General features: G+C 66.5%; 4 protein-coding genes across 5 annotated transcripts; 3 read left to right on the top strand and 1 right to left on the bottom strand.

The window, feature by feature from the left end:
• Window positions 1-816: 816 nt before the first annotated feature.
• On the top strand, window positions 817-6367 carry OTUD5 (OTU deubiquitinase 5). Of its 2 annotated transcripts, none has more exons than XM_084540192.1 (9): window positions 817-1552; window positions 2056-2146; window positions 2236-2300; window positions 2920-3076; window positions 3448-3596; window positions 4321-4506; window positions 4893-5094; window positions 5481-5594; window positions 6038-6367. In XM_084540192.1, the coding sequence occupies exons 1-9, from the start codon at window positions 926-928 to the stop codon at window positions 6154-6156; spliced, it is 1710 nt and encodes a 569-aa protein (XP_084396318.1). In that variant the 5' UTR covers window positions 817-925; the 3' UTR covers window positions 6157-6367. The 2 variants fall into 2 exon arrangements, with proteins under 2 accessions (XP_084396318.1, XP_084396317.1); XM_084540191.1 differs by having other exon boundaries at window positions 818-1552; window positions 2053-2146; window positions 6038-6366.
• Window positions 6368-7647: 1280 nt separating this feature from the next.
• SRPK3 (SRSF protein kinase 3) lies at window positions 7648-13908 on the top strand (the record flags this gene model as incomplete). The annotated part of the gene is made up of 15 exons (XM_084540206.1): window positions 7648-7682; window positions 8887-8975; window positions 9088-9196; window positions 9282-9369; window positions 9467-9554; window positions 9645-9751; window positions 10157-10316; window positions 10447-10472; window positions 10601-10718; window positions 11338-11586; window positions 11902-11999; window positions 12095-12202; window positions 12323-12392; window positions 12640-12732; window positions 13213-13908. 15 exons carry the CDS (start codon window positions 7648-7650, stop codon window positions 13395-13397), a joined length of 1623 nt encoding a protein of 540 aa, XP_084396332.1. The 3' UTR covers window positions 13398-13908.
• A 4-nt stretch (window positions 13909-13912) lies between these two features.
• Window positions 13913-18124, bottom strand: IDH3G (isocitrate dehydrogenase (NAD(+)) 3 non-catalytic subunit gamma). Its single transcript, XM_084540189.1, has 12 exons — window positions 18013-18124; window positions 17597-17635; window positions 16646-16743; window positions 16452-16564; window positions 16269-16329; window positions 15733-15865; window positions 15519-15652; window positions 14879-14981; window positions 14657-14803; window positions 14491-14585; window positions 14214-14274; window positions 13913-14101 (listed from the first exon to the last, which is right to left on the bottom strand). Exons 1-12 carry the CDS (start codon window positions 18073-18075, stop codon window positions 14021-14023), a joined length of 1128 nt encoding a protein of 375 aa, XP_084396315.1. The 5' UTR covers window positions 18076-18124; the 3' UTR covers window positions 13913-14020.
• Window positions 18125-18636: 512 nt separating this feature from the next.
• Window positions 18637-21319, top strand: SSR4 (signal sequence receptor subunit 4). The gene is made up of 6 exons (XM_084540190.1): window positions 18637-18760; window positions 19317-19435; window positions 19526-19600; window positions 19716-19805; window positions 20275-20340; window positions 20823-21319. Exons 1-6 carry the CDS (start codon window positions 18706-18708, stop codon window positions 20925-20927), a joined length of 510 nt encoding a protein of 169 aa, XP_084396316.1. The 5' UTR covers window positions 18637-18705; the 3' UTR covers window positions 20928-21319.
• The last annotated feature ends 1662 nt before the right edge of the window (window positions 21320-22981 follow it).

The raw sequence follows: 22981 nt of genomic DNA, 5'->3' as shown, positions 1-22981 counted from the left end.
TAAATATGGGAGGGGGGCAAAAATTGGGGGGTTGCCAAAAATGGGGGGTGTGTGGAAGGGTTGGGGGGGTCGCTAAAAGTGGGGGAGGGGGGGCAAAAATTTGGGGGGTCGCCAAAAATGGGGGGGGGTCCCAGAAATTGGGGGGGGGAAGGGGAGTAAGGGCGGCGGCGCTAGGACCCAGCGCAGGGAGTGGGCGGGGAAGAAGGCGTGGCCACCCGCTGAGTGACACTTGGGGGCGTGGCTTGCAGTTGAGTGACAGCTGGGGGCGTGGCCTGTCGCGGAGTGACAGCCGGGGCGGTGCTAACCCGCCGGGCTCCCGGCCTGCCGCCCCGCTCAGCCAATGGGAAATTAGGTCGCCCGTCGCGGCCAATGGGAGGTCGATCCCGCCTCAAGTCCAGCCTCCTTCCCCCTCCTCGCCCAATCGGCGCCCTCCCGCCCCTCCCCACCCGCCGCCCAATGGCAGCGCGCTCCTTCCCGAAGCCCCACCCCCTCCCCCTCTCACCCAATCAGCGCCCCGCCGCTCCGTCTCCGAGGCGACCCCAGTCCCGCCTCCCGCCGTCTCCCCACCGCGGGCGGAACTTCCGGTCCCCGCCTCACCCAATCCCCGCTCCCCTTTCCCCCCTCCCACCAATCCCCGCGCGGCTCGCCGCCCCCTCCGCCCAATCACCTCCCCGCCGCCGGGGCGAGCCGGAAGCGCGGCGGCGGGGTCAGAGGTCACCGCTGTTGATGTTGACACTGGGCCCGGCGGCGGCGGCGGCGGCGGCGCCCCCCGCGCCCTCCCCTCCCCCCCCCCGGCCCCGCAGCCCCTCCCGAGCCGCCGCCAGCCCGGGGGGGCCTCTCCGGGCCCCCCCCGGTGCCCCGGGGCCGCCCCCCGCCGCCCTCCACCGCCCCCCGGCCGCCCCCGGCCCATGCTGGGCCCGGCGCCATGACGATCCTGCCGAAGAAGAAGCCGGTGCCGGCCCCCGACGCCGACCCCGACTCCGGCCCCGACTCCGGGCCCGAGCGCGGCCCCGACGCCGGCCCCGAGCGCGGCCCCGGTGGCGTCGGGGACCCGGGGGGGCCCGGCGGGGGGGGGCAGCGGCCCCGGGCCTCCCCCCCGCCCCCCTTGCGGGGCTGGCCCGGGCTCCCCTCCGCCGCCTCTCCTCCCCCGGCGGGGCCCGGCGGGCCCGGTAGCGGCGGCCCCGGGGGCGGGGACGACCCCGGGGCGCTGCTGGGGCTGGAGGCGGCCGCGCTCGGGCTCCCGGAGCCGCGGGGGGGCGGCGGAGGAGGAGGGGGGGGCGGCCCCGGCCACAGCAAGCGGAGGAGGCGCGGGGGGGCCGGGCCCAGTGGCGGCGGCGGCGGCGGCGGAGGAGGAGGAGGAGGAGGAGGAGGCGGCGGGGGGGGCGGCGGCGGGGCCGGGGGCGGCTGCGGAGGGCCCGGGGCCGTGGGGCTGGGGCTGGGGCTGGGGCTGGGCCCCGCCGGGAGCCCCGGGCACGAGGAGGGCGGTGGCTGCAACAGCGAGGACGAGTACGAGGCCGCCAGGGTGGAGATGGACCCCGCCACCGCAGAGCAGGTGGGGGGCGGGGGGGTGGGGGGGCACTGGGGGTAATGGGAGGGGACTGGGGGGGGACTGGGGGGGTAATGGGGGCGCTGGGAGGGATACGGGGGGTAATGTGGGAACTGGGGGGGTACTGGGGGTACTGGGGGGGATACGGGGAGTGCTGGGGGGCACTGGGGGGCAACTGGGGGGGTACTGGGGGCACTGGGAGGGAACTGGGGGAGTACTGGGGGAACTGGGAGGGAACTGGGGGAGTACTGGGGGAACTGGGAAGGCCCTGGGGGGGTCAGGGAGGTTATGGGGGGGTCTGGAGGGGTTCGTGGGGGGGTATGGGGGACCATCAGGAGCTGGGGGGGGACACTGGGAGGAACCGAGGGGTAACTGGGGTGGCATTGAGAGGCCTAAGAGGGAACTGGGAGGGCACTGGGAGAACTGGGAAGGCCCCGGGGGGGCACGGTGGGTTACGGCGGGTCCCGGGGGGGTGGGGGCTGCGCTGAGCGCGGCTGTGTCTCCAGCAGGAGCACCGGTTCGAGAAGGCGCTGCGGGAGAAGAAAGGCTTCCTCATCAAGCGCATGAAGGAGGACGGCGCCTGCCTCTTCCGCGCCGTCGGTCAGCCCCCCGGCCCCCCCCGGGACGTTGGGACCCCCCCCCTGTAATGTCTGACCCCCCCCGGTGATGTTTCCCCCCCCTCCTTGCAGCCGATCAGGTGTACGGAGACCAGGACATGCACGAGGTGGTGCGGAAACACTGCATGGATTATCTGGTGAGGGACTGGGGGCACTGGGAGGCACTGGGAGGGGGGTGGGGGGGCCAAAAGGGGTCTGGGGGATACTGGGAGGGGTCTGGGGGAACACTGGGAGCTACTGGGAAGCATCTGGGGGGGGTCTGGGGGTTACTGGGAGGGGTCTGGGGAGCACTTTGGTATTTTGGGAGCCAACTGGGAAGGGTGAGGGGCCGTCAGGAGCTACTGGGGGCTACTGGGAGTGGCATGGAGTCTGCTGGGGAGGGTCTGGGCGGATCTGGGGGGTGTTGTGTTTTTTTTGGGGGGGGGGTCTGGGATTTTTTTTGGGGGGTCTGGGGGGCACTTTGGTATTTTAGGAACCATCTGGGGTTATTGGGATCTACTGGAAACCCACTGGAACTTATGGGTGGCTACTGGGAGTGGCATGGAGTCCACTGGGGGGGGGTCTGGGTGGATTTTGGGGGGGGTCTGGGATCTTTTTTGGGGGGCCTGGGTGGCCCTTTAATATTTTAGGAGCCCCCTGGGGTTATGGGGATCTCCTGGAACCCCACTGGAACTTACTGGTGGCTACTGGGCGGCGCCGAGGGGCGCTCTGGGGGGGGTCGGCCATGTATTTCCTGACCCCCCCGGCCCCCCCCAGATGAAGAACGCCGATTACTTCTCCAATTACGTGACCGAGGACTTCGCCACCTACATCAACCGCAAGCGCAAGAGCACGTGCCACGGCAACCACATCGAGATGCAGGCCATGGCCGAGATGTACAACCGGCCCGTCGAGGTCTACCAGTACGGCACTGGTGCGTACTGGGAGCCCTGCTGGGGGCGGCCAGAGGGCTACAGATGCTTCCCAGTAGCTCCCAGTGTTCCCCCAAACCCTTTCCACTATCCCCCAACCCAATCCCAGACCCCTTTTGGGCCCCCACTCCCCTCCCAGTTCCCCCCAGTGCCCCCAAGTATTCCCCAGAACCCCACCCAGATGCCCCCAGACCCCTCTTGGGGGGGGTCTTTAGTTCCCCAAATGCTGTTTTGGGTGTCCCTATATACCCCCGAGGTACCTAGAGAGTCTCTATAGGTCCCTATAAACACTTTTGGGGTTCCCCACGTATCCTCGGGGTTTCGGGGGGAGCCTTTTGGGGTCCCGGAGCCCACTTTGGGGGTGTCCCCGCAGAGCCCATCAACACGTTCCACGGGATCCAGCACCACGAGGACGAACCCATCCGGGTCAGCTACCACCGCAACATCCACTACAACTCCGTCGTCAACCCCAACAAGGCCACCATCGGCGTGGGGCTGGGGCTGCCCTCCTTCAAGCCGGGGGTCAGTGGGGCTGGGGGGCTGGGGGGGGTCTTGGGGGGGGGCTGGGGAGGGGCCCTGGGGGTCTCTGAGCTGGCCCCGTGGGGTCTCGTGCCCGAGCTGGGGGGCTCTGGGGGTCCCCAAGGTGGTCCTGGGGGTGTCCCCTGACCCGGCTGGGGGGCTTTGGGGGGGGCTGGGGGGGACCCTGCCCAAATTGGGGGTCCTGGGGGGGGTCCTGGGGGTCCCCAGGGGTCCCTATGGGGGCTGGGAGCTGCCCCTGCCCCTCCCCGCCTGGGGGTGTGGCCAAAGAGAGGGGGCGTGGTCACATTCTGAACATGCTCCCATATATGGCAGGTGGGTGTGCCTATGCATGGACACACCCCTTTATGTATGTAGGGGTGTGGCCTGCTTGGAGGGGGGCGTGGTCAAGAATGGCAGCTGGGGGCACTCTGCTGCCTTAGAGGGGTGGGTGGGGCATGGGGGGCGTGGCTTGACAGGGTGTGGCCAATCGGAGGCGTGGCCTTTCAGAGGTGGGCGTGGCTTGTCCATAGGGGGTGGGGCTTGCCTTTGGGGGCGTGTCCAAGCATGGCAGCCATGGGCAGTGCTGTTTCCTTAGGGGGAGCAGGGGCCATGTTGGGGGCGTGCCTTGCCAGGGCGTGTCCAGTCAGAGGCGTGGCCTTTCCGAGGTGGGCGTGGCCTATCCGGAGGGGGCGTGTCCTCCCCCTGACCCCTCCCCCTGCCCCCCCAGCTGGCGGAGCAGTCCCTGATGAAGAGCGCCATCAAGACGTCGGAGGAGTCGTGGATCGAGCAGCAGATGCTGGAGGACAAGAAGCGCGCCACCGACTGGGAGGCCACCAACGAGGCCATCGAGGAGCAGGTGGCCCGCGAGTCCTACCTGCAGTGGCTGCGCGACCAGGAGAAGCAGGCGCGCCAGGTCGGGACCCCCGGGACCCCCCCGGGACCCCCAGCTCCCCTCACCCCCCCCCAGAGACATTTGGGGTCCTCGTGTTGCTCTCTGCGGGGTTTCGTTCCCTTAATGGGGCTCGCTCCGCTTCCTGCTCCACTTCTTGCTCTCCTACTCCGCTTTCTGCTCCACTTCTTGGTCTTCTGCTCCGCTTCCTGCTCCGCTTTCTGCTCCACTTCTTATTCTGCTCCGCTTCATGCTCCCCCTACAGAATTTTTGCTCCCCCCCCCGCCAGCTCCGTGTCTCTCCATATCCCCCCCTCCCCTCCCCATCCCCTCCGCCCCCTCCCCACCCCCCTCCCCCCAATTTTCGGGGTTCCCCCTAACGCTCCCCCCCCCCCTTGTGCCCCCCCCCAGCCCCGCAAGGCCAGCGCCACGTGCAGCTCGGCCACGGCGGCGGCGGCCAGCGGGCTGGAGGAGTGGAGCGGGCGCTCCCCCCGCCCCCGCAGCGCCGCCCCCTCCCCCGAGCACCCCGGGCTGCACCCCGAGACCACCGGCCACAAACCCCCCTCGCCCGGAACCCCCCAAGCCGGAAAACCCCCCTCGCCCTGCGCCCCAGGTGGGTCGGGGGGGGAGCCGGGGGTTGATTGGAGGGTCTGGGGGGGGATTGAAGGGGAATTGGGGGGTTGTGGGGGGCCTGGGGGGGTCTGGGGGGGGATTGGGGAGGTCTATGGGAGAAATGGGGGGGTCTGGGGGAGATTGGGAGGGGATTTGGGGGGGTCTGGGGGGGATTGGGGAGGTCTATGGGGGGAATGGGGGAGATTGGGGGGGGTCTGGGGGGGATTGGGTTCGGGGGGGGGCAAACCAGGCTCTGCCCCCCCCCCAACACCCCAAATTTGCTGCCCCAAGATGGGCAAGCTCCCCCAAAAAAAATCCCAAAATTTTTGGGGTGGGGGGAGTGACCCCTGACCCCCCCCTCTCAAATTCCTTTGCCCCCCCCCCCAGGGACCAGCAGCCAGCTGGGGGCGGGGGGGGGCCGGGCGACCCCCCCGCTGGTGTCCCTGTACCCCGCGCTCGAGTGCCGCGCCATCATGCAGCAGATGTCCCCCACCGCCTTCGGTGAGCCGGGGGGGGGCTTTTAGGGTCGGGGGGGGCCTTTTGGGGTCGTGGGGGGGTTGTTTTTTTGGGGGGAAGGGGCGTTTTGGGGTTATTTTGGGGGATTTTGGGTGTGCTTTAACGCTTTAACGGTACGCCATTGTGCAGATGTCCCCCACCTTCAGTGAGTTTTGGGGGGGGCTTTTACGGTCTGGGGGGGGCTTTTAGGGTTGGGGGGGGACAATTTAGGGTCGGGGGTCTATTTTTAAAAGGGTGGGTCACGCGGAGATTTATTTCGGGGGGTTTCACTTCTCCCAGCAGCCCCAGCTGACTGTAAACCCACAGCGCCACTACCCCCGAACCCCAATTCCTCCCTTTCCAACCCATTTTTTTTGCCTCCCCCTAAACTTTACCCCCAAAAAAACAATTTTTCTGACATTTCTGTATTTTTTTTTGCCCCCCCCCAGGCCTCAACGACTGGGAGGACGACGAGATCCTGGCGTCGGTGCTGGCCGTGTCGCAGCAGGAGTACCTGGAGACCATGAAGTCCGCCCGCCACAGAGACCCCCCCGCCGACAAGAGTTGATATTGAACCCCCGGACTGCGCCCGGACCCCCCCCTTTTACCCCCCTCCCAAAAAAAAAAACAACCTCCGCGACACCCCCAGAGGGACCTCGTAGTGGGGGGGGGGCCCGTTTGATTTTCGGGGACCCCCCTGGCCCCGTTCGGAGGGGAGGGGGACTCAGCGCTGGACGCCGCGGGACGAAAAACCTCGGCTTTAATTATTTTTTTTTTGGGGGGGGGGACACTTTATTTGGGGTGGGGGGGGCTTTATTTTTGGGGTGGGGGCTTTATTTTTTTTGAGGGGGGCTTTATTTTTTGTGGGGGGGCTTTATTTTGGGGGGGTGTCTTTATTTTTTGGGGGGCATCTTTGTTTGGGGGCATCCTTTAATTTTGGGGGGGGCTTTAATTTTTGGGGGGGGTCCCTGTTTTTTTGAGGGGCAGCCTTTAATTTGGGGGGGGCTTAATTTTTTGGGGGGGGCTTTATCTTTTGGGGGGGTGTTATTTTTGTTGGCAGGGGGCTTTATTTTTCGGGGGGGGTCATTTTTTTGGGGGGGGGTGGATTTACAGCTGGAAGGACTGGGGGGAGACAACGGGGGGGGGTGAGTGGCACGGGGGGGGGGCCCTATTTTTTATAGGGTCTCCCCGGAGGGAGTTTGGGGAGGGGGCCCCCCCTTTCTGCCCCTCCCCCCCCCCCCAAAAAAAATAAAATAAAATATTTTGCATCCTGCCCCCCCCTCTAGGAAGGGGGGGTCGGGGAGGGGGATGCCCCCCTGCCCCCCCCCCCCCCCCCAAAAAAAAATTCCTCTCTGCACCCCGTTATTAAACTGATGCCCTGCACCCGCTGGCCCCTGCTTTTAATGGGGGGGGGGGCACCCCCTTGACCTCCCCCCCAGCCACCAGAGAAGGCCCCCCAGGATTTGGGGGGGCTCAGCGCCGTTTGGGGGAAAAACCGAGGTGTTTTGGGGCTCTTTGGGGTCAGGGTTGGCGGCGTTTTTTGGGGGAAAATGGGGTCCTTTTGGGGGTGAAGCTTTGCGGCGCTTTGGGGGGGGCTCCGTGTCCTTTTGGGGTTGTTTTGGGGGGGTCCGCTTTGTCCCCCCGTTTTGGGGGGCTTTGTGTTCTTTTGGGGGTCAGATTTGGTGACGTTTTGGTGGAGCACCCTGTCGTTTTAGGGCACTCTTTTGGGTCAGGCTTTGTGACATTTTGGGGCTGGTTTTGGGGTCACACTGTGACATTTTGGAGCTGTTTTTCTGGGTCAGGTTTTGTGATGTTTTTTTGGGGGGACACCGTGTAATTTTGGGGCTGGTTTTGGGGCCAGGCTTTGTGCCATTTTTGGGGAGCACCGTGCCCATTTAGGGCCCTTTTTGGGGTCTGGCTTTGTGCCCTTTTCGGGCCGTTTTGGGGGTCCCGGGGCCGGGTTCAGGCTTTAGGGTCCTCGCAGGCCCCGGTAGCGCCCGGCGGTTGCCATGGCAACGAGTCGCGGGCTGATGACGTCGGCGGGTCACGCGGGGACGCGATGGGCGGTGCCGTCTCCGTAGCAACGGGGCGCTCGTGGGCGTGACTACACCGCGTGGGCGGGGCCTGCGGCTCATAGGCGGGGCCTAACGCCTTATGGGCGGGGTTTAAAGCCCGGAGGGCGTGGCTTGCGGCTCGTGGGCGTGGCTGCGACTAGAGGGCGGGAACGGGCTTCGAGCGGAGCTCCCCCATTGGTCCGCGGCCGCGTGTGGCCCCGCCCCTTTGGCGAGGGGAGGGGGGCGGGGCGCATGCGCAGAGCGGCGGCGGGCGGCATGGAGCTGCGCGGGGGGGCGGTGGCGGGAGCGGGGAGCGGTGAGGGGGGGGCGGGGGGGAGAAGGGGGGGTTTGGGGGGGGGGATTTGGGGCTGGGGGGGTCTTGGGGGGGTCATGGGGGGGTCGTGAGGGGAATTTGGGGGGGGTCCTGGGGGGGTTTGGGGGTGGTTTTGGGTCTGGGGGGGTCCTGAGGGGGATTTGGGGGGGTCTTGGGGGGGTTTTGGGGCCGGGGGGGGGCCTGGGAGGGGGTTGGGGGGGTCCTGTGGGGGTTTTGGGGCTGGGGGGGGCCTGGGGGGGGTCTTGAGGAAAATTTGGGGGTCGTGGGGGCGGTCCCGGGACTGGAGGGGGGGGCCCGGGGGGCGCTGTGAGGATCCTGGGGTCGGGGGGGGGGAGTGGGGGGGGTGCCCTGAGGAGGCTCCTGGGGGGGGGGGGCTGGGGAGGTTATGGGGGGGGGGCTTTGACTCTGCCCCCCCCGTGCCCCCCCCCCCCTCCCCAGACACCACCAAGAAGAAAAAAAGGCGCAAAAAGGACAAAAAGCGGGCACCCCCCCCACGGTGAGGGTGAGGGGGGGGGCATCGAGGGGGGGGGGCATTTTCTGGGCCCCCCATTTTTATTTTTTTTTTTCTTCCCGGGGGGGGGGAAATTCCCTGCTCTCCCCTCCCCCCCCCGGGGCTATTTTTAACCCCGCGCTGCCCAGGGTGAGGTCAGGGCTATTTTGGGGGGGGGGGGGGGGGGGGGCATTTTTTTCCCTTTTTAAGAGGGGGGGGCACAATTTGAGGCCCTAAAATCCCTAAAGATGGCGGGGGGGGGGGCAAATTATTTTTTTTTGGGGGGGGGGGGCAAAAATGGATTGGAAAGGGGATAAAAGGGGGGGGGATAAAAAGGGAGGGTGGGGGGGCACAGAAAGGATGGGGGGGGTAAATGGGGTGCTGGGGGGTTCAACATGTGCCCCCCCCCTCCCCAAAAAGCCCCCCCAGCCCCCCCACCCAGGAGGATGCGGCCCCCCCCTTGCTGCTGGACGAGGGCGAGCAGGAGGACCCCCGGGATTACTGCCAAGGTAAAAGGGGGGGGGGAAAAAAACAAGGGGGGGTAAAAAACACTTGGGGGGGGCAGATAAAGGTGGGGGGGGGTCTGAAACCCCCCCCCCCAAAAAAAAATCCCCCCCCCAGGGGGTTATTACCCCGTGCGCATCGGGGACCTGTTCCACGGGCGCTACCACGTCGTGCGCAAGCTGGGCTGGGGGCACTTCTCCACCGTCTGGCTCAGCTGGGACCTGCGGTGGGTGTCGATTTGGGGGGGGGGCACCCGGGGGGGGCTCTCAGGGACCCCCCCGTGTTAAAATTTTTTGTCCCCCCCCCCGAAGGAAGAAGCGTTTCGTGGCGCTGAAGGTGGTGAAGAGCGCGCCGCAGTACACCGAGACGGCGCTGGATGAGATCAAGCTGCTGAAATGCGTGGGTTTGGCACCCAAAAACTAAAACCCGGCCCCCCCCCTATTTATTACACCCCCCCATCCCCTAATGACCCCCCCGGGTTAATTTCCCCCCCCAGGTGAGGGATTCGGACCCCAGCGACCCCAAGCGGGAGAACATCGTGCAGCTCATCGACGACTTCAGGATCTCGGGGGTCAACGGCGTCCGTATCCTTTTTGGGGGAGTCCCAAAAGTGTCCCCCCCCCCCTCCAAAAACTTCCCGGGGGTGTCCTGTGCTCCTTGACCCCCCCCCGAAGACGTCTGCATGGTGCTGGAGGTGCTGGGCCAGCAGCTGCTGCGCTGGATCGTGGGCTCCAACTACCAGGGGCTGCCCCTGCCCTGCGTCAAGAGCATCGTCAGACAGGTCCGGGGGGGGCAGGACCCCCCCCCAACATTTTCAGACCCCCCCCTAAAAAAATTTTCTGCCACTGCCCCTAAAATTTTCTGTTCTTGCCCCAAAATTCTCTGCCTCTGCGGCAAGAGCAGCGTCAGAGAGGTCTGGGGGGGGGGCAAAAACCCCCTGGGTCTTGTGCCCCCCACCCCTGTTTTTTGGGGGCGCCCCCCCTAATTTTAGGGACGCCCCCCTAATTTTAGGGACCCCCCCAATTTTAGGATGCCCCCCCCCTTGGGTCTTGGTTCACCCCCCATGGCTCTGGGCTCCCTCCCCTGCTCCTTGCGCCCCTCGCCCTGGCTTTTAGGACCCCTCCTTTAATTTTGGCCCCCCCCCGTTAATTTTTGGCCCCCCCCTAATTTCGGGGTGCCCCCCCAGGTGCTGGAGGGCCTGGACTACCTGCACACCAAGTGCAAGATCATCCACACCGACATCAAGCCCGAGAACGTGCTCCTGCGCCTGGGCGACGCCTGCGTGCGGCGCCTGGCGGCCGAGGCCTCTGCTTGGACCCGGGGGGGCGCCCCCCCCCGCAGCGCAGGTACCCCAAAACCCCCCCCCCCCCGGAACCCCCAGACTCTCCCCTATCACCCTGATCCCCTCCCGTCCCCGTAACCCCCCCCTTGGATATTTTAGGGGGGCTTTTGTAACCCCCCCCCCCCTCCCCACAGTCTGCTCGGCGCCCCAGGACGGCCCCGTGAGTGCGCCCCCCCCTCCTCACCCGGCTCCTGCGCCCCCCCATGGGTGCGTGACCCCCCCCCGGCACCCCGCAGGGCTTTAGGGACCCCCCCCGGGGTGATCCCAGTGCCCCCCCCCCCATTGAAGGAGCTGAGCCGGGCCCAGCGGCGGCGGCGGCGGCGGAGGCAGCGGCGGCTCCTGGCACAGCGCCTGCGGGACCTGGAGGGGCTGCGGGGGGGGGGCGCGGGGACACCCCCAGGGCACGGTCAGAGCCCCCCCGGGGGGCTGGGGGGGGGTTAGGGGGCTTGGGGGGGGCTTTGGGGAGGAAATGGGGGGGTTGGGGGGCTCTGGGGGGGGCTTTGGGGAGCAAATGGGGGGGTTGGGGGAGTTTTGGGGGGGGTTGGGGGGCTCTGGGGGGGAAATCGGGGTGGTTGGGGGGGATTGGGGGGGAGTTTGGGGGGCTCGGGGGGGGTTAATGGGGAAGGTTGGGGGGATTTGGGGGGACTTTGGGGGAGATTGGGGGCTTTTGGGGGGCTCTGGGGGGATTTGGGGGCTTTTGGGAGGGGAAATGGGGGGGATTGGGGGGTCAGGGGGGTGGGGGGTAGTGGGGAAGAGCCCCCCCGTGGGGTTGGGGGCAATGAGGGGGGGATTGGGGGAATTTAGGGGGATTTGGGGGCATTTTTAGGGGGGGTTGGGGGGAATTGGGGGGTTTGGGGGGGTCAGGGGGTTTCTGGGGGTCTCTGAGAGAATTTGGGGCAATTTGGGGGGGCTCCTGGGGGAGTCTGGGGGGATTTGGGGGAGCAACAGGGCAGATTTGGGATGGGAGGGGGGTATTTTTTTAGGGGGGGGTCATATGGGGGTCTCACGAGCCCCTCCTCCTGCAGAGACCCCCCCCCCGGAGGCTGAGGAGGGGGGGGGCAGCCCCCCCAGCGGCGCCTCCTCCTCGGGGGTGCACACCCTGCCCGCGGGGGGGTCGGGGGGGTCCTCGTCCTCCTCGGGGGGGGGCAGTGGCGGCGGGGCCCCCCCCCTCTCCCGGCGCCCCCCCAGCCCCAGCTCGGCCTCGGACTCGCTGCTCACCCCCACCTCCAGCTCCCTCATCTCGGGGGGGTCGGAGGGGGGCCCCCCGCCCCTCGGTGAGTTTGGGGGGGGGCAATTTTGGGGGGATGGGGGGGCAATTGGGGGTGCTGGGGGGGCAATTGGGGGTGCTGGGGGGGTAACTGGGGCTTATGGGGGGTGGTTTTGGTCCTGGGGGGGGCAATTGGGGGTTTTGGGGAGGCAATTAATGTGCTGGGGGGACAATTTGGGTCCTGGGGGGTGCTTTGCGGGGGGTCCCTGAGGCTTAATGGAGGGTTTTGGGGGGTGCTGGGGCCAGTTTAGTGTCTGGGGGGGGGGGGGAAGGTTTTGGGGAACCCCCCCCCGGACACCCCCCTGCTATGTCCCCCCCCCAGGTGAGGAGGTGCCGGGGGGGGCTGAGAACCCCCTGGACCCCCGCTGCGCCCCCCGGCTGCGCGTGAAGATCGCCGACCTGGGCAACGGCTGCTGGGTGGTGAGCGAGGGGGGGGCGGGGGGGGCTTTTTGGGGTGAAAAAGGGCGGATTTGGGGTCGCCGGGGGGGTGACATCCAGCATCTTCCCCCCCCCAGCACCGGCACTTCACCGAGGACATCCAAACGCGGCAGTACCGGGCCCTGGAGGTGCTGCTGGGGGCGGGGTACGGCCCCCCCGCCGACATCTGGAGCACGGCCTGCATGGTGAGCGCTGCCCCACAGCTGCCCTATAGAGTGCCCCACAGCCTGCCCCACACCCCTGCCCCACAGCCTGCCCCACACCCCTGCCCCATAGCGCAGCCCCCACCCCAATTCCCCCCCCAGGCCTTCGAGCTGGCGACGGGCGATTACCTGTTCGAGCCCCACTCCGGGGAGGACTACAGCCGGGACGAGGGTAGGCGGGGCCTCGGGGAGGGGGCGGGGCTTAGGGGAAAGGGGGCGTGGCCTCGGGGAGGAGGCGTGGCTTTGGTGGGAGGGGCGTGGGCAATGGTGAGTGGGGCTTTGGGAGGGGGTGGGAGGAGAGAGGGGTGGGAGGGAGGGGCGGGGTTAGGAGGTGGTGGGCGGGGTAAAAAAATAGGCGTGGCTTGGAGGGGTGGGAGGGGCTTGGAGGGGGCGTGTCCTCATTGGCCCCGCCCCCCTAGACCACATTGCCCACGTGATCGAGCTGCTGGGGGAGATCCCGCGCCACGTGGCGCTGGGGGGGCGCTACTCCAGGGAGTTCTTCAACCGCCGCGGTGAGGGCGGGGCCTGAGGGGGCGGGGCATAAAGGGGGAGGAGCCAAGGGAGGGGCTACGGGGGTAAGAAGGTTGGGGGCGGGGCTAAGGACGAGGGGAGGGGCTATAGAGTGGGAGGAGCTACAGGGGGGGTAAATGGCTTGGGGGTGGGGTTAAAGGGGGTGGAGCTAATGGGGGTGGGGCTTAAATGGGCTGGGCAACTGGGTGGGCGGGGCTACATAGAGATTGGGCGTGGCTAGAGAATGGGAGGGGCTACAGGGGTGTAAATAGGTTGGGGTTAGAGGTGGGTGGAGCGATTGGTGGGCGGAGCTTAAACAGTGGGTGTGGCCGCGGGGTGGGCGGGGCTACACGGGGCAGAACCGCAGGGGCGGGCTCTGGGTAACCACATGCACGGGGGGGCGGAGCTCCGGTGGGGAGGGGGCGTGGCTAACGGGGGCGTGACCCCTCGGTGACCCCCGGGTGCCCCCCCCGTGCCCCCAGGGGAGCTGCGTCACATCCGGCGGCTGCGGCCGTGGGGGCTGCGTGCGGTGCTGCAGGAGAAGTACGAGTGGCCCCGCGGCGCCGCCGCCGCCTTCGCGCGCTTCCTGCGCCCGATGCTGGCCTTCGAGCCCGCCCGGCGCGCCACCGCCGCGCAGTGCCTGCAGCACCCCTGGCTCCGCCCATAGCCACGCCCACCACCGGGCTCCTCCCACCAGCCGGCTCCGCCCCCAGCCCGTCCACCCCTATGGCCTCTCTAGGGGGTGAGGGTGGAATGGAGGGGGCGGGGCTTGCTGGGGGTGGGGCTTGGAGCGCCTCCTGGAGGACACGCCCACCCCTAAGTCCACGCCCCCTCCGGGACACGCCCACAAATGGGCTCTGCCCCTACCCAGCACCATGGGGGTGAATGGAGGAGTGGTGAGGCAGGGGGCGGGGCTTATCGGGGTGGGTTAAGGGGCGGGGCTTAAAGCTCTTCCTCCTGTAGGCTATGCCCCAATAAGCCACGCCCCTCGGGGACACGCCCATTAAGGGGCTCCACCCCCACCCTCTGTGTGTGTGTGTGAATGAAGGTGTGGCACGGCTGGGGGCGGGGCTTATTGGGTTTGGGCAAGTGGCTCCTTCCCCTCCGGGAGGCCCCGCCCCCAATAGGCCCCGCCCCCTTTTTAATCTCTGTGTGTAAATAAAGGCGTGGAACAGCTGGAGGTGGGGTTTATTGGGGATAATTTATTACTGAGTGGCCCCTCCCACTCCAGGAGGCCACGCCTACTGGAGGCCACGCCCTCCGTGGCCCCTCCCACTGGAGGCCACGCCCCTAGGCGCGGCCGAGGTGGGACAGGATGCTCTGCACCGCCCCCGAGGTTGTGCCCTGTCCCCCGATGTCGGGCGTGTGCGTCTGGGGGTGGGGCCAGTCAGGGGGCGTGGCCTCCGTGAGCAGGGCTTGCCCTCGAGGCCACGCCCACCGTGCCCGGGTTCGGGCCATGTAAGGGGAAAGGGGCGGGGCTTACCCGGGGGTCGTCCAATGAGGCGAGGACAGCCTGACGGATGGTGGAGGCGTGGTTGTGCAGCCTGGGGGAGGGGCAGCGGGAGGCCACGCCCACATTGAGTAAGTCACGCCCATCAGGAATAAGCCCCTCCCCTTGGCTCCCTCCCAGAGTACTTGGACCCTCCCCAGGGCTGAGGCCCCACCCACCTCAGACCACACCCACTTCTTGCCTTTGCCCCACCCCTTCCCTGGGCCCCTCCCCTCCCCTGTAGCCCCGCCCCCCATTTAGCCCCGCCCACCTCAGGTGATCCAGCATCATGCACGCCGCCAGCAGCGCGGCCGTGGGGTTGGCGACGTTGCGGTTGGCGATGCTCTTCCCGGTGTTGCGCGTGGCCTGCGGGGATGGCCCCAAATGACCCAAAATCCCCCGAAATCACCCCAAAACCCCCCTCTCCAGCCACTCACGGTCTCGAAGACGGCGTAGTCGTGGCCGTAGTTGGCCCCCGGGACCAGGCCGGGGCCGCCCACCAGCCCGGCGCAGACGTTGTTGACGATGTTGCCGTAGAGGTTGGGCATCACCATCACGTCGAACTGCTGCGGCCGCGACACCAGCTGCGGGGGGGCACTGGGGTTACTGGGAGGGACTGGGAGGCACTGGGAGGGACTGGGAGGGGGGCGGGGGGGTACCTGCATGGTGGTGTTGTCCACGATCATGCTGCTGAAGGAGATCTCGGGGTACTCGGCCGCCACCTCCCGGCAGCACTGCAGGAACAGCCCGTCCCCCAGCTTCCTGCGGGGGGGGGCACGTTGGGGAGTGCCCCCCCCCAAAAAAAACACCCCCCCACCCCATAGACACCCCCCCGACTCCTCAGACACCCCCCCAATTGATTTGTGTTCAGCCCCAGATTTTGAGCCCCCCTCCTTGATGTTTTGGACCCCCCTTCTCCCTTTGTGCCCCCCCCATGTGTTTAAAGCCCCCCCACTATATTTCAACCCCCCCATATATTTTTGAGCCCCCCCAACCTCATTTTGAAGCCCCCATCCCCATTTCAAGACCCCCTCCTCCCTTCATGGAACCCCCCAGCCATCTTAGCCCCCCCCCCAAACATTTTACCCCCCTCCCCATACAACTTAACCTCCCCCCGTATATTTTAACCCCCCCCAGCCCTTTCAACCCCCCCCAGCCCAATTTTGAGACCCCCTCCTCCCATCACGGAACCCCCCAGCCATCTTAGGACCCCTCCCCTGTATATTTTACCCCCCCCTTGTATAATTTAACCCCCCCATGTAATTTAAGCGCCCCCCCGGTATAATTTAACCCCCCCACATGATGTTGGCCTTGTGCACGGCGGTGACGGCGCGGCGGCCGGCGGCGCGGGCGAGGCGGAAGGCGTAGTGCGCGATGCGGCGCGAGCGGCCGGCCGTGATGATCTTCAGGCTCTCCACTACCCCCGCCACGCTCTGGGGGGGCAGATAACGCACAGGGGGCGGGGCTAAAGGCTCGGGGGGCGGGGTTTAGGACTCGGGGGGCGGGGCCTGACCTCGTGCTCCAGGCTGCTGTACTCGCCCTCGGTGTTCTCGCGCACGATCAGGATGTCGACGTCGCGGTGCCGCGTCTCCACCCCCGGCAGGCTCCGGCAGTGGATGACGTTGGCGTAGAGATCCAGGCTGGTGCTAAGCCCCGCCCACAAAGGGGACACGCCCCGTTAGGCCACGCCGCCGAAGGGACACGCCCCATCAGGCCCCACCCCTTTTGGCCCCAACTTACAGGATGAGGTTCTTGCAGGATACGGAGCGTAAAGGTCTGGGTTGGCCCTAAGCCCCGCCCCCAAGAAGCCCCGCCCCGTTAGGCCACGCCCTATTAAGCCCCGCCCCCGTTTGGACCACGCCCTTTAGGACACTTCCTCTTTTGGCCACGCCCTCTTAGGCCCCACCCCGTTTGGCCCCAACTTACAGAATGAAGTACAAAGCTCCGTATTGACTCTAAGCCCCGCCCTCAAGGGGACACGCCCTGTTAGGCCCCACCCCTCTTTGACCACACCCTGTTAGGCCCCTCCCCCTTTAGGCCCCGCCCTACCGGATGAGGTTGTTGCGGGACTTGTGGCTGGGCGGCAGGTTGTGGTTGGTCTCGATGTTACCTGGAGGGGGGGGGGCAAAGGATGGGACCCCCCAGAACACCGGGGGGGGGGCCCAAAATATCGGGGAGGAGTCCCAATTTTTCCGTGGGGGCCCCTTTTCTCGGGAGGGGCCCCCAGCTCACCCTTGATGGCGACGCCGTTGCGGCGGATGGCCATGATGGCGTTGTGCACGTCGTCCTCGGGCGCCTCAGCGCTCACCCGCACCTCCTCGAAGTCCACGGGGACGCAGGCGTGCCTGGGGGGGCCAAAAACTCATCAGCCCCCCCCCCTTAAAAAAAATCAACAAATAACACCCCCCGGGGGGGGCACCACCCACCTGAAGACCTCCTTGACGTGCAACATGAGCTCGGGGCCGATGCCATCGCCCGGGATCAGCGTCACCGTGTGGCGGCCCCCGTATTTAGCTGGAGGGGGCTGTGAGGGGGGGGCAAAAAAACAGTATTTTTCGGCTGGGGGGGCAATTTGGGGGGGTGAGAACCCACACAGCCCCCCCCCCGCCCCCCTTTTCCCCCTCCCTCGCAGCCTCATGCAGCTCCCCCCCCTTCCAGCTCCGTTTTTGGGTGCCCCCCCCCAAGTTTGTGCCCCCCCTTGTATTTTATGACCCCCCCATGCATATTTTGGGCCCCCCCAGGCATATTTTGGGCCCCCCCACCCCCAACCCCCCCCGTTTTTGGCCATACTCACGATGCTGGGTTGCTGCGGGGGCGGCCGTGGAGCAGGGGAGAAATTAAGGGGGGGGGCGAGGGGGGGGGTTAGTCACAGTGGGGGGGGGGGGGCAGGAAGAGATGGGGACCCCCCCACACACAAACAGCCCCCCCCAAATCAATGTGACCCCTCCAAAACGTGCCCCCTCCCCCCCCCCAGATGCACCCCCCATTAAGGAGCCCCCCCCCAAAAAAAACATGCCCCCCCCCTAAATTAACGTGCACCCCCCAATTAATGACCCACCCCCCTGATTAACGTGCACCCCCCCCCCCATTAACACCAAACTGGGAGGCACTGGGAGCCCCCCCCACGCCCCCCCCCCAAATTTCCACCCCCCTCCCCCAAATTCCACCCCCCCTCAATAAAAATCAAGGGGGGGGGGCACCGGGAGACCCCCCCCAAAAAAAATATGATGGATTTTGCCCCCCCAGCCCCAAAATGGGGGGGTCAAAGGGGGGGGGGCATTTCCCCCCCCCCCAAATGTCAAAAGGGGTTTTATTTGGGGGGGGGGGGGGGAGGGGTCTTTTTGTGCCCCCCCCCCCCCAATTTTTGGGGTACTCACGGGGGGGAGGTGGCGCCGCTCGTCGTGGGAAAACCAGGCCTGGGGGAGAGAGGGGGTTCACGGGGGGTCCATTTTGGGGACCCCCCCCAAAAAAAAACAAACCCCCCCCCTCCATCCCCCCCCCTCAGGCGCTAGCCCCGCCTCCCTTAGAAATACCAGCCAATCAGCGAGCGCAGCCGCTGAGCAATCCCGCCCTCTCCGCAGCGCTCCACCAATCGCCGCCCAGCTCCTCCAGCGGCAGCCAATCAGGGCGCAAGATACCTCACCGCAGCTCCCGCCCCCACGCTGCGGCGGCGGCCAATCAGCGCGCGGCGCTGCGCTCTCGCCTCACGGCGCCGCCGCCCGGTTCCTCCCCGGGGCCCGGCAGGGCCGGGGCCGTTCCGGGACCCCCCCCGGGGCCCCCCCCCGGGACTCACCGGGCGCTGCCCGAGCACGGCCGGGGCCCAGAGGCGCCTCCCCGCCCTCAGCGCCGCCGCCATGGCTGCCTCCCTGAAGCGCCGCCCAACTCTCGCGAGACTTCAGCCACAAAAGGTGAGGCGGGGCGGAGCTCTCGCGAGATTTCGGCCTCGCGCCCTTTTTGGCGCTGCTGAAGCGCGCGGCCGCCATTTTGTGCCCCCGAGGCGCGGCGCATGCGCGCTGCGGCGCGGGGCCTGGCTGGGGTGAGGCGGCGCCGGCCGCCATTTTGTGCCGGGCCTCTCGCTTTGTCCCCGCGCTTTGGGGCTAAAAGTCTAAAATTGGAGACTTTGGGCCTCATCCACAATGCCTCGGGAGCGGCCGAAGCCAAGCGGCGGGGCCGAGCGCGGCGCGCATGCGCCGGGGGCGCGGCCGCGACTTTTCTCGCGCCGCCGCCAAATAAGTCGCGGCCGCCATTTTGTCGGGCGGGCGGCAGCACTGCGCAGGCGCGCGGCTGGGCCCCGCCCCCTTTGAGTGGCTTGGGCCACGTCTCGCGCAAAGAAACCGCCCACCCGGCGGCGCTCGCGCTTCCCATTGGCCGCCGCGCTGAGCGTTGCCCCGCTTCCTCGTTCTGATTGGTCGTCGCGCGGCACAGCCCGGCGCGGATTGGTTGTTTCGGGTGTCTGTCGGCTGAGGGAGAAGTGGCGGCGGCAAAGATGGCGGCGCTGGGGCTGCTGCTGGGGCTCCTGGCGGCCGCGCTGGGAGCGAGGGGTACGGGGGGGGCCGGGGGGGATTTGAGGGGGTCTGGGGAGAGCTTTGGGGGGGTCTTGAGGGGGTCTGCGGGGGTCCTGGGGGGGCTCTGGGGGGTTTGGGGGGGGGCTAGGTTGGTCTTGGGGGGGATTTGGGGGGTCTGGGGGCCTTGGGGGGTCGTGTGGGGCCTGGGGGGGCTTTGGGGGGGTTTTGGAGGGGGTCTGGGGGGGGTCTTGGGGGATTTGGGGGGGATCTTGGGGAGATTTTGGGGGGTCTGGGGGTCTTGGGGGGGTTCTGGGGGCTTTGCGAGGGACTGGCGGGGGGTCGTGGGGGGTCAGGGTGGGCTTTGGGGGTGTCCTGGGGGGGCCTTGAGGGATCTGGGGGGGTCCTGGGGGCTTTGGGGGGCATTTTGGGGGCTCTGGGGGTCTTAGAGGGGGTCCTAGGGCGACACCAAGATTCAGGGGTGCAAATGGGATCTGAGGGGGGGGGCAAACGATGTCTGAGGGGGTGTCTCAGCAGAGGGGGGGCTCCTCCCCATGCCCCCCCCCCCATTTAACCCCCCCTGGCCCCCCCCCAGGCGAGCCGTGCCCCGAGCCCACCATCGCCCCCTCCTACTACACCACGGCCGACGCCGTCATCGCCTCCGAGAGCGTCTTCGTGGTGGAGCTGTCCCTGGCCTGCAAGAACGGCGCCCAGGTGGGAGGGGGGGGCTTTTTAACACGGGGGGGGGTCCCCTTGAACCCCTGGACCCCCCCCTTTTTAAACTTATTTAATTGACCCCCCCAGAACGTGGCTCTCTATGCCGACGTCAATGGCAAGCAGTTCCCGGTGACGCGGGGCCAGGACGTGGGGCGCTACCAGGTAAAAAAACGGGGGGTGGGGGCCAAATTTCACCCTGGGGGGGGGCAAAATAAAATCCGGGGGGTCTCCATTCCCCGGGGGGGTCATGGAAATTGTTTTTTTCCCCCCCCCAAAGGTGTCGTGGAGCCTGGAGCACCGCAGCGCCCAGTCGGGCACCTACGAGGTGAAGTTCTTCGACGAGGAGTCCTACAGCGCCCTGCGCAAGGTGGGGGGGGGAATTTGGGGCCCTCCCACTTTGTTCAGGACCCCCCCCACTTTGTTCAGACCCCCTCCCACTTGACTTAGCCCCTCCCTTTTTATTTAGCCCCCCCTTTAATTTAATCCCCTCCCTTTTCCATTTAATCCTTGGATTTTATTTTGCCCCGCCCCATTTTATTTAGGCCCCCCCGTTTAATTTATCCCCACCCCATTTTATTTTTTCACCCCCCCATTTCATTTATTTAATCCATTAATTAATTATTAATTAATTAATTATCTTTTTTACCCCCCCATTTATTTTTTTACTCTCCTCTCACTATTTTGCCCCCCCCATCCCAAGTTTTTTTGTGCCCCCCCAATTTCTTACTCCCCCTAATTTTATTTATTTAATTATTTAATTATTGATTAATTAATTATTGTTTTTACCCTTCCCCCCTTTTTATTTTTTGCCCCCCCCATTATTGTGCCCCCCCCAGGCGCAGCGCAACCACGAGGACGTGTCCCGCATCCGCCCGCTCTTCACCGTCAACGTCGACCATCGGGTGAGGGGGGGGGGCACCTTTTTGGGGCGTTTTAGGCCTTTTTGCCCATTTTCACAATTTTTATTGTTCAGTTTTCCTTTTTTGGGCTTTTCTTGGGTTCATTTTTAGGGATTTCCTTTAAACTTTTGAGGGGGGGGGCTCAGGGGTTTTTTGGGGGGTGGATTTGGGGTATGGGGAGGGATTTGGTTTTTTTGGGGGGAGATTTGAGGTCCTGGGGGAGGATTGGGGGTCCAGGGGGGGATTTGTTTTTTTTGGGGGGGGGATTTGGGGTCCTGGGGGGGTATTAGTTTATTTTTTTGGGGTGTGGGCACCATAGGGTTGGTTTTTAACGGGCTGTGCTTACCTCGAGAGCCCCCTTTCCCTTTTGGGGGGGGGGGCTCCTTTCCACCCGGCTCTTTTTGGGTTAAATCCCTGAGCTTTTAGGCTTTTTTGGGGGGGGTTCTCCCCGTGGTGACCCCCCCCCGATTTTATTTTTTTGGCAGGGGGCCTGGAACGGGCCCTGGGTGTCCACGGAGGTGGTGGCGGCCGCCGTGGGGCTCCTGGTCTATTACCTGGCCTTCAGCACCAAGAGCAGCATCCAGGCATAGGGGGGGGTTATTTGGGGGGGGGGCACCCCAAAATCCCCTGAACCCCCCCCCCGAAAAAATCCTGTTTATTTTGGGGGGCCCTGAAATGGAAATAGGGGGATGGAGGGGGAATAAGGGGGAAGGGAGACCCTGAATTGAGCCCCACCCCCAAAATAAACTAAAAGGGGGGATCCAAAAATGAGGGGGGGGGGCCAAGAGTTAAGGGAGTTCACTAAGAAATGGGGGGGGTCGAAAATGGAGTCTGGGGGGCCCAAAAATTGTGGGGGGGCCCCAAAAATTGTGTGGGGGGGTTGGGGGTGTCCCAGCCCCCCCCCCCGTTGGTGTTTTGGGGGAAAAACCGCTGAAAATAAAAGGGGGGAAAGGGGGGGTCCCCAAAATGCCCCCCCCTCAAATGGTCTCTGTTTTATTTTGGGGGAGGGGGGCGGCTTCCTCACCCCCCCACACGATGACATCACGCCGGTGATGATGTCATCAGTGACACAGCAAGTGGGGGGGGGCATTTTTTTTTGGGGGGTGGTCACAAGGAGGGGGAGGTTATTGGGGGAGGGTTAATGGGGGGGGGGGCGGGGCTGGGAGTGGCCCCCCCCAAAGAGGGGACCCCCGGGGACCCCCCCGGCCCCCGCCCACAAAAAAAGGGGAGGGGGAAATCCCCTCCCCCCCCCCCCTTGGGCTGGGATCCCCCCAGGGTGGGGTTGGGGGCGTGGCCAATGCCCCGGTGGGCGTGGTCAGAGCCCTGATGGGCGTGGCGGAGGCCCCCAGGGGGCGTGGCCGGGTGGGGTAGGGGGTTGGGTGGGGGCTCCCCAGGACTGGGCGTGGCCAGCGGTGGGACTGGGCGTGGCCTCCGCCCCCGGTTGGGCGCGGCGGGGCGGGGCCTGCGGTTGAAGGGGGCGTGGTCGGGCGGGGCTGGGGGGCGGGGGCTGTCGGGGGGCGGGGCTTGCAGGCGGATTATGTCAGCCCCGCGGCAGCCGCAGCCCCGAGCTGGGAGCGGTGCGAGCAGGTAGGGGCGGGGGGTACAGGGGGATCTGGGGGGAGATGGGGCGGTTGTGGGGGGATATGGGGTGGTTGTGGGGTGGTTGTGGGTCAGGGGGGCCATGGGGGCCATGGGGCAGGCTGTGGGGGGGCTATGTGGTGGTTATGGGGGGCTATGGGGCAGTAATGGGGTGATTGTGGGGTGGTTGCGGGGCGGTTATGGGGGGCTATGGGGCGGTTATAGGGCAGGGGGGCTATGGGGCAGGCTGTGGGGCAGCCATGGGGTGGATATGGGGGTCTATGGGGTGGCTATGGGGCAATAATGGGGTGATTAGGGGGTGGTTGTGGGGCAGAGAGGCCATGGGGCAGGCTGTGGGGCAGCTATGGGGCAGTAATGGGGTGGTTGTGGGGCGGTTATGGGGCAGGGAGGCTATGGGGCAGGCTATGGGGTGCTTATGGGGCAGGGAGGCTCTGGGCAGGTTATGGGGCAATTATGGGGTGAGTATGGGGCAGGCAAGCTATGGGGGAGTCTATGGGGCAGAACAACTAGGGGGCAGGCTCAGGGGTGGCTATGGGGCAGGCTATAGGGTGCGTATGGGGCAGGGAGTCTATGGGGCAGGGCGCTGTGGGGCCGGGGGAAGTGGCCCTATAGGGGCACGGGAATTGGGGGGGGGGGCTCTATAGGGGAGGGGCTGGGTGCCCTGTGGGGCCGGGGGATCTATGGGGCGCCTATGGGGTCTCTATAGGGTCAGGGGTCTGGGGGGGCTCTGTGGGGCCGAAATGGGGCTGAGGGGGGCTTTAGGGGGTCTCTATAGGGCCGGGGGTCTGTGGGGAGGGGTCTGGGGGAGGTTCGGGGGGTCCCAGGCGTCCCTATAGGGCCGGGAGCCTCCGGGTCGGGGTTTTTGGGGGGCTCGGGGGGGGGTCCAGGGGGTGCCGGGGGGGGGCAGCGAGCTCGGGGGGGGGTCCCTGTGGGGCTGGGGGGGGTCTGGGGTTTTTTTTGGAGGGTCTGGGGGGGGCTTTGGGGGGTTTTTTATGGGGCCGGGCCCCCGCGTCCAACAGATGGGTGGGGCCGGGGGGGGGCTGGG

This window comes from Aythya ferina (genome assembly GCF_964211825.1).
Source record: "Aythya ferina genome assembly, contig: HAP1_SCAFFOLD_258, whole genome shotgun sequence".
Classification (NCBI taxonomy): Eukaryota; Metazoa; Chordata; class Aves; order Anseriformes; family Anatidae; genus Aythya; species Aythya ferina.
The sequence above is the reverse complement of the archived record's forward strand: the minus strand, read 5'-3'. Positions and strand labels throughout refer to the sequence as shown.